At 44.2% G+C, this 15,070-nt stretch overlaps 1 protein-coding gene across 12 annotated transcripts in view; it reads right to left on the reverse strand.

Moving 5' to 3' along the window:
- Positions 1–15,070, reverse strand: part of scn8aa (sodium channel, voltage gated, type VIII, alpha subunit a) — a 37,470-nt gene that overhangs the window by 7,119 nt on the left and 15,281 nt on the right. For 2 of the 12 annotated variants that reach the window (XM_061074202.1, XM_061074203.1), the window contains exons 10-20: positions 14,774–15,055; positions 13,204–13,437; positions 11,443–11,578; positions 10,966–11,204; positions 9,516–9,689; positions 9,044–9,400; positions 8,457–8,930; positions 7,732–7,849; positions 6,692–6,846; positions 6,030–6,203; positions 1,723–1,845 (exon numbers count right to left, since the gene is read on the reverse strand). In XM_061074202.1, coding sequence (XP_060930185.1) covers positions 1,723–1,845; positions 6,030–6,203; positions 6,692–6,846; positions 7,732–7,849; positions 8,457–8,930; positions 9,044–9,400; positions 9,516–9,689; positions 10,966–11,204; positions 11,443–11,578; positions 13,204–13,437; positions 14,774–15,055 — 2,466 coding nt within the window. Of the gene's footprint in view, positions 1–1,722; positions 1,846–6,029; positions 6,204–6,691; positions 6,847–7,731; positions 7,850–8,456; positions 8,931–9,043; positions 9,401–9,515; positions 9,690–10,965; positions 11,205–11,442; positions 11,583–13,122; positions 13,438–14,773; positions 15,056–15,070 lie in introns of all 12 variants that reach the window. The other 10 variants (XM_061074195.1, XM_061074197.1, XM_061074193.1 and 7 more) reach the window with 7 other exon arrangements.

Raw genomic sequence — 15,070 nt, forward strand, 5'->3', positions numbered from 1 at the left:
TTCTCCTTCCTCTGCTGGTCTGTCATTTTTGGGACATGCTAAAGTGAGGTGACATATTTTCTGTTGAGAGTGTTGTCCTAACGCAGTAGTGCCAGTCAACCTATGGGCCACTGCCCACCCAGACCCAGCACTCAAAGTCAGAGCTTAACTGGGGCCTATTGTTGCCTCCCAGTTTCACTTCTAGTGGGAGTGGAAGGCAACAGGAAGCCAGGGTCTGCTTTATGCGCTACAGTATGTGGTGCCATGACATGACAGCAGTAATGCCTTGTGTGAAATGGCAGCCTGGTGTATTTGCTAAGCTTCTGCCTGCGTTACCAACGGGAGGCAATAACAATGAACTGTTTCATATGGACAATGTTCAAAAATAAATTTGCAGTAATAATCTGCCCCCAGAGTTGGGACTGTTAGCAGATCAGGATGGCGCTGACACTGGCAGAAACTTAACAAATACTTTCCTCCCAAAGCCACAGCACAGAGTGTGTGTGGTTTCTGTCTCAGTCCCTGATGCAGAAAGATCCTGAACAAGCAGGAGAGGGTGTGGTGACCCTCCAGCGGTCCGGCCCAGCCGTACCGGGTCGAGGTGGAGTGAGTGGTGAAGGGATAAGGGGGTTGCGGGGGAAGAGGAGGGGGGATGAAGAGGATGAGGGGTGGGTGCCGCACAGTGCTGCACATGTGGAGCTGAGGGGAGGTGGGGACATTATGAGATGAAGAGAAGGAGGAGGAGGAGAAGGAGGCTCAAACTAGAAGACAAGTCAACCAGTCCAAGAGCAGTGAGAGGTTAAAGAGAATGAGACAGAGAGAAGAGGAGAGAGAGGAGGAGAAGAGACTACGGATGACAACAACCAGGCGCAAACTATCGTTACCACCATTCACAGGGACAGCCAATCAGATCTATGTCTTTTAAGAGCAGACGGCTGAAGCAACCAGAGGTTACTGTGATAATAAGACAGGTTCCTCCGAGCCGTTGTTTGGCAGCTGCCTTGCATGCACAGCTTTTGGTGTGACATGGTCATGGTTCCTGCTGGTTGTTCTCGATGCCGGATGCCCAAATGTATGGAGAGATGATGTGAGCTGGGAAGGGGGGAGGTTAAGGTTGTTATGGGAGCAGAGGGGGTGGGGGTTGGGGGTGTTATGGGAGCAGGAGGGGAGGGGGGTCTCAATTGAAAGCAGTGGTTGAAAATCAGGCCAAATGAAGAACTAGTTGTTGGTTCGGATGCTCTACATGAGATGGCATGTAAGTCTGGTCAGCGTTTACCAATATCACATTCACTTTGTCCAATCAGGAGGAAACAAAGTAAGATGAGGTAACTTCTGGTTTGTCACTTGTGTGATGAGGCAGCTTCGTGAAAGATATTTCTGTTTGCGTCATGTTTTTTTTTTTATTATAATGAAACAAATAATTTTTTAAAATTTGGGTTTGTTTAAGAAATTCAATTGAAATGCATGTTATTCTGCTGGCAATATTACTTCACTGTTACTTTACTCAGTCTCCCAGCTGCATCATGACTTGTTCTCTGGCTCTAACAAAAAGGCATGGTACAGGATTGCGCATGGAAAGGTGACTTCTTGGCTTTTCATTTCCTTGTTTTAAAAACAATCCCCCAATATTATGGAGTTTTTTTCTTTTTTTAAAAATCCTCTTAGTTTTCAGATCAGTTCTAGCATGCTTTAAACTGTTGAATGGGCATGCGGAAGGATCAGCTGCTTAGCTTTGGATCTTACCCTCATCCCTTCAAAACGTGACAAGGCTCTGAGGGGTCTCAAGGCCCTTAGTGTCCTGAGTGATTTAATGGGCCCTAGATCGGAGTAGCCCAGCGCATTAGCTACAAGGCTGACTATAGACACCTACACAAAAACAGAGAAGCAAAAGAGGTTCCAAACTGTTAGAAGTGAGAATATTCACTAGGGAAGAGAGACGGCCCTGGCATACGTGGAGAGTTGCTTGACATACACACATAAATCTATCCATGTATATACATGTATAATATTGCATGTATACATGTATATACACTGAGAGAGAAGGTCAATGTTTAGTATAGGTTTTATGTGTGTAGTATTTTTTAGTAGCAGTAGGCCATAGGGATTGTTTGTCTGTTATTTTGGGGCAGCTGACGAGATGTGAAAAGTCCTTTGTACCTGCAAAAGAATTTGTGGTTGAGAGAGAAAGAGAGGAGATAGAGACATAAGACTCAAATAGAGGGTAAATTAGGCAGAGAAGAGTGCTACATGATTTAGTAGAGATACAAGCGCAGGGACCGGGAGAGGAAGAGGAGTTGGGGGGAAGGGAAGGAGAGAGGTTACCCTGATAAAAACCCAACAGACTTGAGAGCCTTACCCTTGCCCCTCTAACATTGTCTCTCCATGTCGCTCTCGGGCTGAGGCATAAAATCCCATATAATCTAAGACAGACAAACTAACGGAACCTAAGAGAAAGAATACAAGTAAACATTTACAGGTATGTCATTTTGCCATTTTTCGGTCTCATCAGACATCAAATCAAACTTGTCACACAGCATTAAAAATCGATAAGGAGAGCCACAGTCACATGAACCACGCACAAGAGACAGGGATGGAGGTTAAAGGGGAGACCGGATATAGTTATTAGCACTGGATAGCACTGAAAGGACAAAAATACGCAAGAGGACTGTCGAGTTACACACAGTTAACAATAACACAACCTCCAAGAAACTGGTGCAGCTCCTCTCACGTCCCGCAGCAACCACCGAGGATATTTCTGCAGCCAAAGAACACTTCATGGTGTGATATCATAAGTTAAAAACAGTCACTGAGTCACAGTGGAGTTATTATGTCACAAAACTGGACACACACCCATTCTCAGTGCCACTGTAAACGTACAGGGCTTTTATCACCATAATGACTCAAAGTCAAATTCGGTATAGTGGCCCGAGTTATTCCCCCATATGTTTGGTCCATGGAGCTGAACACATATGTATTGCATCATTAACATTAGATCTTGGTCAGTAAGCTGCACTTATGTTCTTTGACGTGTGGTATGTGGTGAAGGAATGACTTGGCCTTGGTTAAGTCAACCCAAGTGTGCCAAGCAGGCGGCTAATACAGGCCGTCAGCAGTACAGAGAAGATTTGGAAAGAAGTATGCTTTGGCTGAATGCAGGTTGTTTGAAATGAAAAATGCATTTGTGTTAGAATAATCCTCCAAATCTTATAAATTCAGGTGAATATAAAGAATTTTTCAAAGTGCACATTCACCAGTATTTTATCCTCAGGGATTTTTCCCCTTTTAATTCCTGACTGTAATTTTCTCAGTCTGGATGCTGGAGGGACTGAAACAGGAGGAATACCAGTTCCTTACAAATAGGGAGAAATATCAATGGTGAACACATGTGAAGGCACCTCCAACCAGCCACCGACACCAACCGGTCAAACTCACCGCAAGAAGTACACAACATCCAAAGCTTACCAAAGTCACGGAGGGAGGAATGTAACAGGCAAAATCTTCATTTTACTGATGCCATTATCGACATTTCAGCCACAGGAATCCATCAAAACTATAAAAATGAGCAGCAGGAAAGGTGGCAGCCTAGTTTCAGATTTCTTAATATAAATGTTGGACACTGTTCAAACATCAGGTCCAGGACGTCCTTGTGGGGATTTTATTTAGATTTGGCACAAATAAATCAGTAACCTCGCCCCTTGAATAACTGTTCTGGCAGGTAGACAGTCAAATAAAGATTTTGCCTTAAGCTACACTACGGTGTTTGGGGTTATTGTCACCTTCAGCCTGACCCCTTGGAGAGCCCCCCTTTTTGGGGTCCCTGGCCTCCAGCCCCCCGCTGGGCCAGCTGTGCAGTAGCGGCCTCAGCGCCTCAGCGTCCTTCTCACAGAGCTCTGCAAGGCAAGGCCAATGACATCTGGGGCTGTGATCCCATGATGACGACAGCACAAACCAGAGCCTCACAGAAATAAAACAAACTAAAAACAAAGGGAAAAACACAACAAAACAATGATATAACCTGAGTGAAAAAGAAAGATGAATGGAGTATGACAGCTATCAGCCTCATGCTCATCTACCCTGACTATGGTGTCATTACTTTAAAAGCTCATTTAAGATACATAGTGATTCTTATTGCTACATTGTCGCACACTATAACACTTAACTCTCTAACCTAACTTTACATTTCTTGCCCCTGACATTTAGGCAAAATATAACACAGTACAAAAACATCATTATAATGAAAATCAGCAAGACACAAATCAAATGGATGTCACAAAGATATAACACAAGGAAAAATGAGGAGGAACATACTCAAACAGAGAGTCAGGCACATCCACACTCAGAAAAATACAGGCCGGGTTAATGATGGTGTCCCCCCTCCCCTTTTCTGAGTCCATGGCGATGGTTTGACCCCACAACACAGGACGGCAGAGGCACAACACAACCCACCCAGTCTCATCAAGCGCAAGTTCCGGAGGGGGAGCGCAAGTGAAGACCAAACTTACCACTGGCCGCCTGTCACCCACCATCATTACATCTCAGCAAGAACAATATCACCACATTCCTGAGGTTACACTTTCAAGAGGGTACGAGAGGAGGACGAGGAGAGAAGGGAGGGAGGGACAGGGAGGGACGTAGCTCTTTTTTGGAGATGTAGTGCCCTGCTCTTTCTAAAGGCTGGAGATCAACACCTACATATAGAGTGAGTCTACCACGGCATAACCAGAATCATACCAGCGTGCTATGATTGTTATTGCCACAAGCTGGGTGTGTGTGTGTATATGTGTCATAAAAAATCATAAATAAAAAAAGTACTGTTCCTTAAGAAACAGAACTCAGAGTATGTGTGATTTTAACTCGTACAAACTGTATTCATGTAATAATAATGTAATTATAAAGTAATAATCATTTGTGCACATAATCTGTGTTGTGTAAAAAGTGTGTTGCTGCAGGGGGGAGGTTTGGGTCATAGGAGCTCATAAAGAATCAACATGGCAACCTCTGGCCATTGATCGGAGTCCATTCACGGTTATTGGAGGAAGTGGTGGACACTGCGGAGAGGTGGTTAGCTCAAGAAGAAAGTCAGAAGTCAGGGAAATTCTTACTCTCATCATGATCATGTCATATTCAAATTCTGTATATGGAAATGATCCCCTCCCTTTCCCACATTACAATCTCACTGAAACCCTCCCCAAAAAATATTAAAATTAGATTCAATGGTGGTAACACAGTATATGTTTCAATGTAAAAAGATTAGAATGAAGAATTATCCCTGTTCTGCTCTTTCAAACTTGATTGACACAAGGAGCAGAGAAGTCCACACATAGACAGAGAGGACAAAGGTACATGTCAAACATTGTTCAGGTCAGAGACACAGGAAAAGTCACCTTTACAGAGACACATCTGTGACAGGTCCCACCGCTCTGAGAGAAACTTGAATATGGTTGAAATAACTATTGTCTCTTATTAATTGGCTATTTCTCATTTTACGTGGCGTCCATACTCAAATAATTGTGTATTTCAATTTCCTATATGGAAACAGACCAGGCGGTTTCATGCTTGTGACACAGCAATAGTTGTGTTTGGATTCACAAGCGAATAATTATTGTACATATTCAAGCATCTCAGGGGGATCAGCCAAGTAAAAAGAGGGATTGTTGCTTGATGGAGACGTAAAAGGTGACACGGGCATGTGTTTATTTCAAATGGACAGACTGTAGTACAGTCATGTAAGACACTGTCCTTATAGCATGAGTAAACAACATGTGCACAACATGCCCTCTCACCTAACGCACGCCATGAAGCAGGTATTCAGTTTATACCCTAACCACACCCTACACACAACAGTAGGGCAACAGATACATGCAGTTTTTAGCAAAATCAGAGCCTGTATTTGCATATCTTGAAATTAGCATTAGCATCGCTGTTAAATTGACTGAATGAATATATATAAATATATTTTTACCAGGGTGTGGTATAGGACCAAGTGGCCGCTCTTCTGCTCTACAGTCTACGCCACTCTAATACATTGAGGAAGCAGGAACCTGACTTACATCCACAATGAAGAAGTCCAGCCAGCACCAGGCGTTGGTGAAGTACTTGACAAAACCGTAGGCGACCCACTTCAGCAACATCTCCAGGATGAAGATGTAGGTGAAAACCCTGTCGGCGTACTCCAGAATGACTCGAATGGTCTTCCTCTGCTCGATGTACACGTCCTCAAAGGCCTGCGGAGGAACAGGAACAACTGCTGTCAGCCGCGGGGACGGCAGCAAAAAGAAATATTACACCTGATGATTTATAATTCTGCTAATGAAACTGTGGACGGTGCCGCGGCTCACTCAGGGCTGATCACAAATGATGACTTACAAGAAAGACATATCTTTTCTGTGTGAAATGAGTCCAGAGTGAATGTGGATGTGCAGCAGCCTCTGCTCCTATTTGACAGGGCTAAAAAACAAGGCCTCACTCAATCTCGTGAAACAGATCCCTTGTTAGATAAATGGCGCGGTCCATTAATCACTGACGCCTTCCCCCCAAAAGAGCAGCTCGGAGTCTGAACAACCAAACTGACTGCACCACCCACTGAACAGCTCCTCCACTACCTCAACCACTCACTCGGCTCTGTTTCTTTTCAACCAATCGGCTTTGTTCGGTCTTTATCCAGTTTGGATTCTATCGGCTCCATGAATCGTATGCTTCAGAGGATGCTTACCAGGGCGCCACTGCTGAGGAGGATCATGAAGATGATGAGGCTCTCAAACCAGTTGTGTTCCACAATCAGGAAGCAGGTTTTTCTCAGGAACCACCAGGGCTTCCCCCAGCCCACATTGATCGGAACATCACAGCACTTATACTTTGCGATGCAACCTGCAGACACACAGGAGAAGAGACGACATTCATTATGATGAGTTATATTAAGATGTAGATTCCATTCCTGTGCTCAAGTGTATGCTCACTTCAATTAACATTATGTGATGAGGTATGATTATTTCCAATTTCTCTGAGAATAATTGATGCATCTTTATGAAAAACTTGTTTAGGGGACTGACATTTATGAGGGTTTGCCATTAGGTGCAGATCCAATTAAAATCAAGAGGCAGTAAATGTATATTTAGGTTTATTAGGGAAAAATAGTGGGCAATGAGGGAGGTAGGCACTCTACTGAATGCTTTCTAGTTCATAAAGCAGCTTCAAACTGAAAAACGTCCCTGAACAATTTCAAATTCTTTAAATTAAAAACACATTATTATAAAATAAATAATCCAGGGGCATACTGACGCAATAATTCAGGCTGTCCTGATTATTGAAATCACCCTGTATGATGGTATAATAGGACTCAAAAACTGGCCACTGATCTCATCAAGGACGAAAGTTTCCCAGATTAAAGAATATAAAAATCTGGGACCGACCAAAAAGTAGGTTTATAGGTTAACAATGTGTGATGGAAGTTTTCTGGAAGCTGGTGAAAGGAGAACTCAGGCATCAGCTGATGAGTTTATGCAGAAGAGTTTAATTTAGAGAAGATAAGCAACAACAATGTGACCTTAGCTCCAGTTTTTGACTAAACCGGACTCTACTGGCAACCCTGACATTTATTTGGCAGCATTCAGCTGCATCTGTGGCAAAGGTCTTTCTCTTTATCGCTCTCTCCCTCTCTGTCACTGTCCATTGCCCTGCCACTCTGTCACTCCCGTGGAGAATCTCTGTATTTATGAGTAGAGGAAATGGGTGTTACAGGAGCAGTGGTCTCACCCTCTGTCCAGCAGGCCTCTGGTTCCAAGTATTCCTCCACCGCCTCCACTATCACCTCCTCCACCACATCTGGCTTGATGTCGATGGTGCTGCCCTCTGACGAGCTGGTTTCATCCAGCTGCAGAGATGCAGATATACATATATACACATACACACACACACACAAACAGAAACATGGAGAAAAGTTTTAGGGATTCAGAAACATTTCTGGTTTCATTGCAAAGCTAAGAATTACTCATGGAGCCTTCTGGACCTTTTAGGAAATGTAAATATCACATTATCTCCAATTTGCGTTTCCTCAGTCTTAAAAAAAACTTCATGAAGTATTTGATCTCTTGAAATGGGCACCATAACAACCCTGAACATCACATATCATCCTCATTAACATTGAAATGAAATATCAGATGGCAGATGGTCTGCTCTGAAAGTTTTCTAAATGCAATTTGTCAAGAGAGATACATCAGCTGATATCCATTTCATCCATGCTCCAGCCACTCTAAAGAAGACTCTATAAAGTAATGGAGTTACAATGGGGCCTGAGCAGTCCAGAGTAGCAGCCACGCCCATAGTTTTATTGTCCTGAGAGAGGAAATTGCACATAGTTGAAGTTTATAACAATAACACGTGTCATCTTGGAGGAAAAGGTTAAAACTTATTTTGTAAGTGCTTGGAAAGCACTGATTTACTGTTAAAAGCTGGAAGTGGATAATACACATCTGACTGACCTCTTTGCTGTTCTCACATTCCGACTCGCTACTGAAGTCCTCCGTGTTGAGGTTCTCAAAGTCGGACTCTCCCACAGCTATGGGCACGCAGACGGTCAGATTCGGGTTGTGGATGAAAGACATGTGGTCCTCGTCGATCATGTACTTCCCCACGCTGCTGCCTATACCGCTAGTGGTGCCGTTGCCGTTCTTGGCGTAGTCCAGGTCGCGGTTGATGTCCACCCCAGTGTGATTAGCGATGCAGTTCAGCTTCTTGTCGTACATGTCGTCCAAAGGCTTCTGCTCATCCTCCATCGGGGGTTTCTTTAGCAGGGTGGCCATCAGTATCCGCACCTTCACTTTTATCCATGCGATCCCTACCTTTATGCGCTTAACTGAAATCTGCAGGTTGTTGGGCTCGCCATCATCATCTGTCGCAGCCAAGTTGTCGGCGCTGAACGAGCTCAGCAACAAGGCAAGGAACAAGTTCAACACCTTCGGACAAAGAATAAGAAATCGGTAACCTAATATTGTGAAGGTCTTTGACCACGATAGAATTATTTAAAGGTAGCTGGGGAGCCAACAGTCAGCCCAAAGTGGACACTTACCACCAGGTTGCCGATCACCATGACCATCATGAAGACGAGGAGGCACATGCCCTGGCCCGCCACTTCCATGCAGTCCCACATGGTCTCTATCCACTCTCCGCACAGCACCCGGAAGACGATCAGGAAGGAGTGGAAGAAGTCGTTCATGTGCCAGCGGGGCAGCTCACATTCCTTGGCTATCTTGCACACACAGTCTTTGTAGCTCTTCCCAAACAGCTGCATGCCCACCACAGCAAAGATGAAGACGATAATGGCCAGCACCAGAGTCAAGTTCCCCAGGGCTCCCACCGAGTTACCAATGATCTTGATCAGCATGTTGAGGGTTGGCCATGACTTGGCCAGCTTAAACACTCTCAGCTGAAGTTGAGCGGGTGGAAAGAATAAAAAGGATATGATTAAGATACAAACCTCATAAGTTAAGATGTCAACTATAGAACTATCTGAGGGAAGTGCAAGAGTGAAAAAAATGTACCAATCGGAATGACCGCAGCACAGACAGGCCTTCGACATCAGCCAGAGCCAGCTCCACTAAACTCAGCGTCACAATGAATCCGTCAAAACAGTTCCAGGCTTCCTGGAAGTAGTAATATGGATCCATAGCAACCAGCTTGAAAAGCATCTCTCCTGCAAAGATCCCTGTGAAAACCTGGCAAGGAGGAAAGAGAACAGATTTGAACGTGAGTAAAAGGTCCCGTTTGAGATTTTTTTTCTCTGATCTTTAACTGATTTATACATAATATATGTCCACAAAATAATGATGAAGATTTACATATTTAAATATGTAAATCCATCACTGTATAAAATATCCCAAATGTTAATTAATATAAATGTATAACATCCTGTGTGTGTTTTTATGTGTGTTTTTGTGTGTGTGTGTGTGTGTGTGTGTGTGTGTGTGTGTGTGTGTGTGTGTGTGTGTGTGTGTGTGTGTGTGTGTGTGTGTGTGTGTGCATCTCTAAGAAGATGATTACTCATATTGCATCAAGGTGACATAGAAGAATATACACCCGAGCCCCCATTGGCAATTTCTGATAAGTGATCCTAGAGCAGGACTAGTAAATAACACATTTCTGTCCCTCTAAATGTAAATATAGACACTTGCACATACTCACACGTGACTCCATGTCTTCAGGAGACATTGCATCAGCTTACATTGATTTTGTAAAGACTTACTCATACTCTAACCATAACCTTAAAACATGTCTTCACCTCAAAATGTAATGATCTGCATCATTGCTTTTTTCCCTAAAAGAAATATAAGTAGCTATAATAAGTTAACAGTTGTAGGTCCCCACAACAATCGCAATACCTAGAATATGCAAACACACACACACACACACACACACACACAGATACACACACACACGCACACACACACACACACACAGAGTGGGTGGCTGTTTCATCGGTAGCATCTTGTTTTGGGACGCTGACGCAACATATTTCAACATCTGTGACACTGAAAAATAAAACAAAAGTCATCGTTTGCCCGGACTCGGATTTACTCAGTTTCCCTAAAAAGCTTTAAGTGAAAACAGGCAGGTTGAGTTATCCGAGCCACGATTCAGGCACCATTTTAAAGCAGCTCATCGATCAGCCTCCATGAAGTATTAATGGCCGGTTTCACTGAAGCAAACATCAGCTCCACTTCGCCAGAGTGGAGATGGAAAAAGACAGATTTAAGGAGAAGAAAGGGAACATGTGTATGTGAAGAATCGAGAAACAAATGGATTCAGGAAAGCAGCAGGGGGGCTTTGGGAGGGCTTTTTTTTTCTCCCTTTCAACTCTTAATCGGCAATGAAAAACACGGCAATCACGGACCCAAAAATAACGACTCTCTAAGAGCTGCTGAGGAGAAGCAGAGGAAATACTTTACGACTGATTCCGATTAAAAATAAAAGAACAAAAAGATTGCCACTCACCAGATTGCCCACGGACAGCATGTGCTCAAAGTCGGGGGTCATGGGGTAGTGCTCCATCGCCATGAAGAGGGTGTTCAGGACGATGCAGATGGTGATGGCTAAATCCACGAAGGGGTCCATGACAATCAGGTTCACAATCTCCTTGATCTTAATCCAATTGGGGGAGCACTCCCAGATCAGGAATGTGTTAGAAAACTTATACCAGCATGGCGGACACTTGCGCTGAGACTCCTCCAGTTCTGAAGACATAGCGCGGACCACACATCAAATCCAAACATACTGGCGTGCTTAAGCATACAGCATGCAATGGTATCAAATGATAGAAAAAAATTGTATGCATTGTATGTATCTGGTACTATTCGATATGCAAAGCAGATAAGCAGGAAATTCATGTCAAAACTAATCATTCAATGAGAGCAGCCCTAGTTAAAGAATAATGAGAGAGCAGGTTAAATAGCTGGGTTAAAGTGGCAGTACCCTCCACTAGTGTGTTGGTAATGACGCTCATGACACTGTTGGCCCGCTCTTTCCGCCCAAAGGAGGTATTGAGCTGGTCCACAGACACCATCAGGGAGCCCGACAGCTTCTTCTTCACCTCAACCTCAGTAGTCGGCTGTCAGGGGGAGAGGAAGAATCAAGCACCCATGGAGAGGACATGAACACCATCCCGATTCACCACCGGTGGCCGGCGGAGGGAAGTGCACAACAGCATTGGCAGGAAAAAGTGGTCAGATTTTTTGGGGGGGGGGGGTCGTGGAAAAATGTTTTATCCTTTTCTATCTCAATGCTGGTTTCAAGAGAGATGTGTGTGTATGCTGTAAATGCATGCAGGTCTCAGCCAAAGTGGGAGCAGTGGTCTAGGGCAACTTGACCTAATTGTGTTAGAACGTAATTAGCTCATCCCGATTAAATAATAAATGGATTGTGAGAAACTGTGCAAGGAGAACTGCTTCTGCATGAATGCATTTTCAGACCTGTCATGCAATAATGGAGGCTTTGCTGCCATTGCAATATAATCATTAGGTTATTTTACAAAATGTCTCCCCAATCTGGCCATCTGAATCTGTCACTTGCAAAGTGATGCTACTGTATCTTCCTACTTTGAAACCACACAACTTATATTGCAACCATCAAGTCAAGAGCATTGTAAAGAGATCATAATGGAGGCAGATAGTTCAGAGCCATCCAGTTGTCATGCACGAGCATGCTCCAAGTCAAAGAGAAGGAGAGGAAATAACAAACATCATAGCCATTGTTCTACTCGCCTATGTCATGCTTTTTGTAAACTAGGGTTAGAATCTACCATGCTAACTAGAAGGAGACACGACTAATTCACTAATGGTGACCAGGGAGAGTTTGGAAAAGAGGAAAAGACAGACAAGGACAGCAGCCCTCCTTTATTTCTTAAATTATATTATGATGATTATTATCAGTGCCTGATAGGATGGTGTGTTTTGCTTGTGTATCTGCTCTGGGATATTATCTGTGTAATAGGGAAGCAGATAAAATGTCTGTGGCTCTACAGTGCTGGTCCCCTCTGCTTCATCCGCCTCCTACTGTAGATCTACCCACACAGGCGAGCAGAGGAGCTGGATTCCTGGAGGAGGAACACATCAACACACTGGAGCACGTTAACTCATCATTATATGCTGTTTGCTGACAAAAAAGATCTTTCATTACTTGACTGTGTGAAACAGGAACTTGATGTCATCCCACGCATAAAGTTGTGATTTAAATCTTAAACAGGGGTTTGATGTAGGTGTCCAAATCAAACGGGGAAGCCTAATAGGATTGTGTGTTTTTGAAGAATGTGCAATTTGATGTGAACATATTCAAAACATTGACATTCACTGTTCGAAATCAAACAACAAAATTGCCTGGAAGTCACTGATAGACCCAGTTCCACTAACCTATGAAATGCAAGGGTAGGCTAAAGTATAATCACTGCAAAATGTAATTATTTCTCCATCCTTTGTCTACTGTTGGAGGGCAGCATACACTGCAGGGACTGGGGGAGGGGGAGGGCGCGAGCGCTTAGCCAAGAGATACATACGGACTTGCAAAGATGACAGAGTAGAGGAGAGAGAGCCGGAAAGAAAAGGAAACGGACGAGAGGGGGGGCCATGCCTAGATAGGTCTACTCATAGACTTCCTTACACTGTCGTCAGTAGCTGCCTTATCTATTTTCACCTCAGGCAGAAGGCGTCCACCGGGCCCAGGGCCGATGAGCGACACCACGCCATTGCAATCCACCGTGCTGTTCCTCTTGCCGTGGAAGCCGCTGTAGCTGTTCCGCCGGTACGGGCTGAACAGGGAGCCCCGGCGATCCTCGCACTCCTCCACCGTGCTGTGCTCATCGTCGGCGAACTCGTTCTCTGAACCCCCGTCCTTGTTGCGGCCCTTGAAACTGAAGATGCTGCTCTTACTGTTGTGGCGGGACAGGAAAGGCGAGCCGGGTATGCTGAGTAGGGACTGGAGATGAGGAGGAAGAGGAGTGGAGGAGAAGAGACATTTATGCAGCCCAATGTGTTACGTGAATTACATTTGATTGCACCATCCTTTTTATATTGTTTGTCATCAGTTCTGGGGGTCACCATGAAAGGCAACATCTGTGGGAAAATTAATGCAAGCAGGACATTTTCCCCCGGGGAGGAATATTTGCCGGAGCAATCACGTGTCTTAACAAACATGACAGAAATACATAATTAGGTCAGCGATATCCTGCACTCTCAAGGTCACACACACACACATACACACACACACACACACACACACACACACACACACACACACACACACAGAACAGGGATACAGGCAGCTGCAACTACATAGACACAAACATGAGTCATGACATCAATCTGTGCTGCCGCTCGTATTGATCCGAATATTATTATTATATCCGCCCACAGGCCCATGCAACTGAAATCACATTTTATGACATCAGCCTGTGCAGATGATGATTTATGTACTGTGGTTTTCCCACTTGTGTTGCATGAGGCCCGGATGCCTTTGTTAACTTGTTTGGTGAATACAAAACATACACGCAAATATAGAAGAGCCAGTGTACTGTAGGTGCTGGTGAGGCCTAAACAAAGCAGCAGCATTGCTTCCTCTGAAACATTCATGTAATCAGTGTGAATAATTCAGGACCTGGACATGTGCTGCTAAATCTCTGGCCACTATATGCTCCCTCGTACGTGAGCTCAGGCAACACCACATTGTACAGCAGCTGCACTCTCTATCTGAGATATATCTGTGTAGTCGCATCATTCACTGACTTCTACATTCTATTCATAGAGATAAGAAGAACTGTATGTCTAATTCTGAGGCTCTGTAGTTATAGATTGGTTTGCTCTTGTTTCTATTTTACATAAATAATTATCACTGAGTGATGTCTAGACATGCATATAGCTCACAGGTCTGGTTCTGATATTTTTGCATGCAAGATTTTTGCCCCCGACTATGGAGGAAAATACAAAAACCTCAACCAATGAGGTTTTGTTTTTTGCCGCAGTCCATTTGTTTGTTGCTTGGTTTGTTTATTTGTTTGTGAGCAGGATTACGCAAAAACAACAGATTTGATTTCCCTGGAATTTTGTGGAGGGGGGGGTATATGACCAAAAGAGAACCCCCATAAAATGTGGTGCAGATACGGATCTGGTGTTGGATCCATTTTCACTTTCTTTAATATGGTGGGATAGGTTTAGGAGAATGATATCTATGAGTGTCTGAGATTTGGTGCAGATTCAAAAAATCTGGATGACAATTTTGTAATGAAAATTTAAAAAAAGAGAGAAGTTTGCCTTACCTGGTTCATAATGGAAGACTTTCGACCCAGCCGGTTATCAGGGAAACGGAAGCGGCTCCTCTTGCTGCCGTCATCTGACTCGGACTTGACAAACTTCTCGCTGTCGCATTTCTCCTTGTCCTGCTCTTTCTGCCGCCATTTCTTCTTACGGTTGCGACGCTCTTTGGCGCTCTTGGAGCTGAGTTTCGACATCTCGGAGGAGCTGCACGAGAGATGCCCCCCTCCGTCATCCTCTACCGCATCCTCTGACACTGTGCCTGCAGAGGTTGCCATGGCAGCAGTCTGCAAAGAGAAAAC

This window comes from Limanda limanda, chromosome 7 (assembly GCF_963576545.1).
Source record: "Limanda limanda chromosome 7, fLimLim1.1, whole genome shotgun sequence".
NCBI lineage: Eukaryota > Metazoa > Chordata > Actinopteri > Pleuronectiformes > Pleuronectidae > Limanda > Limanda limanda.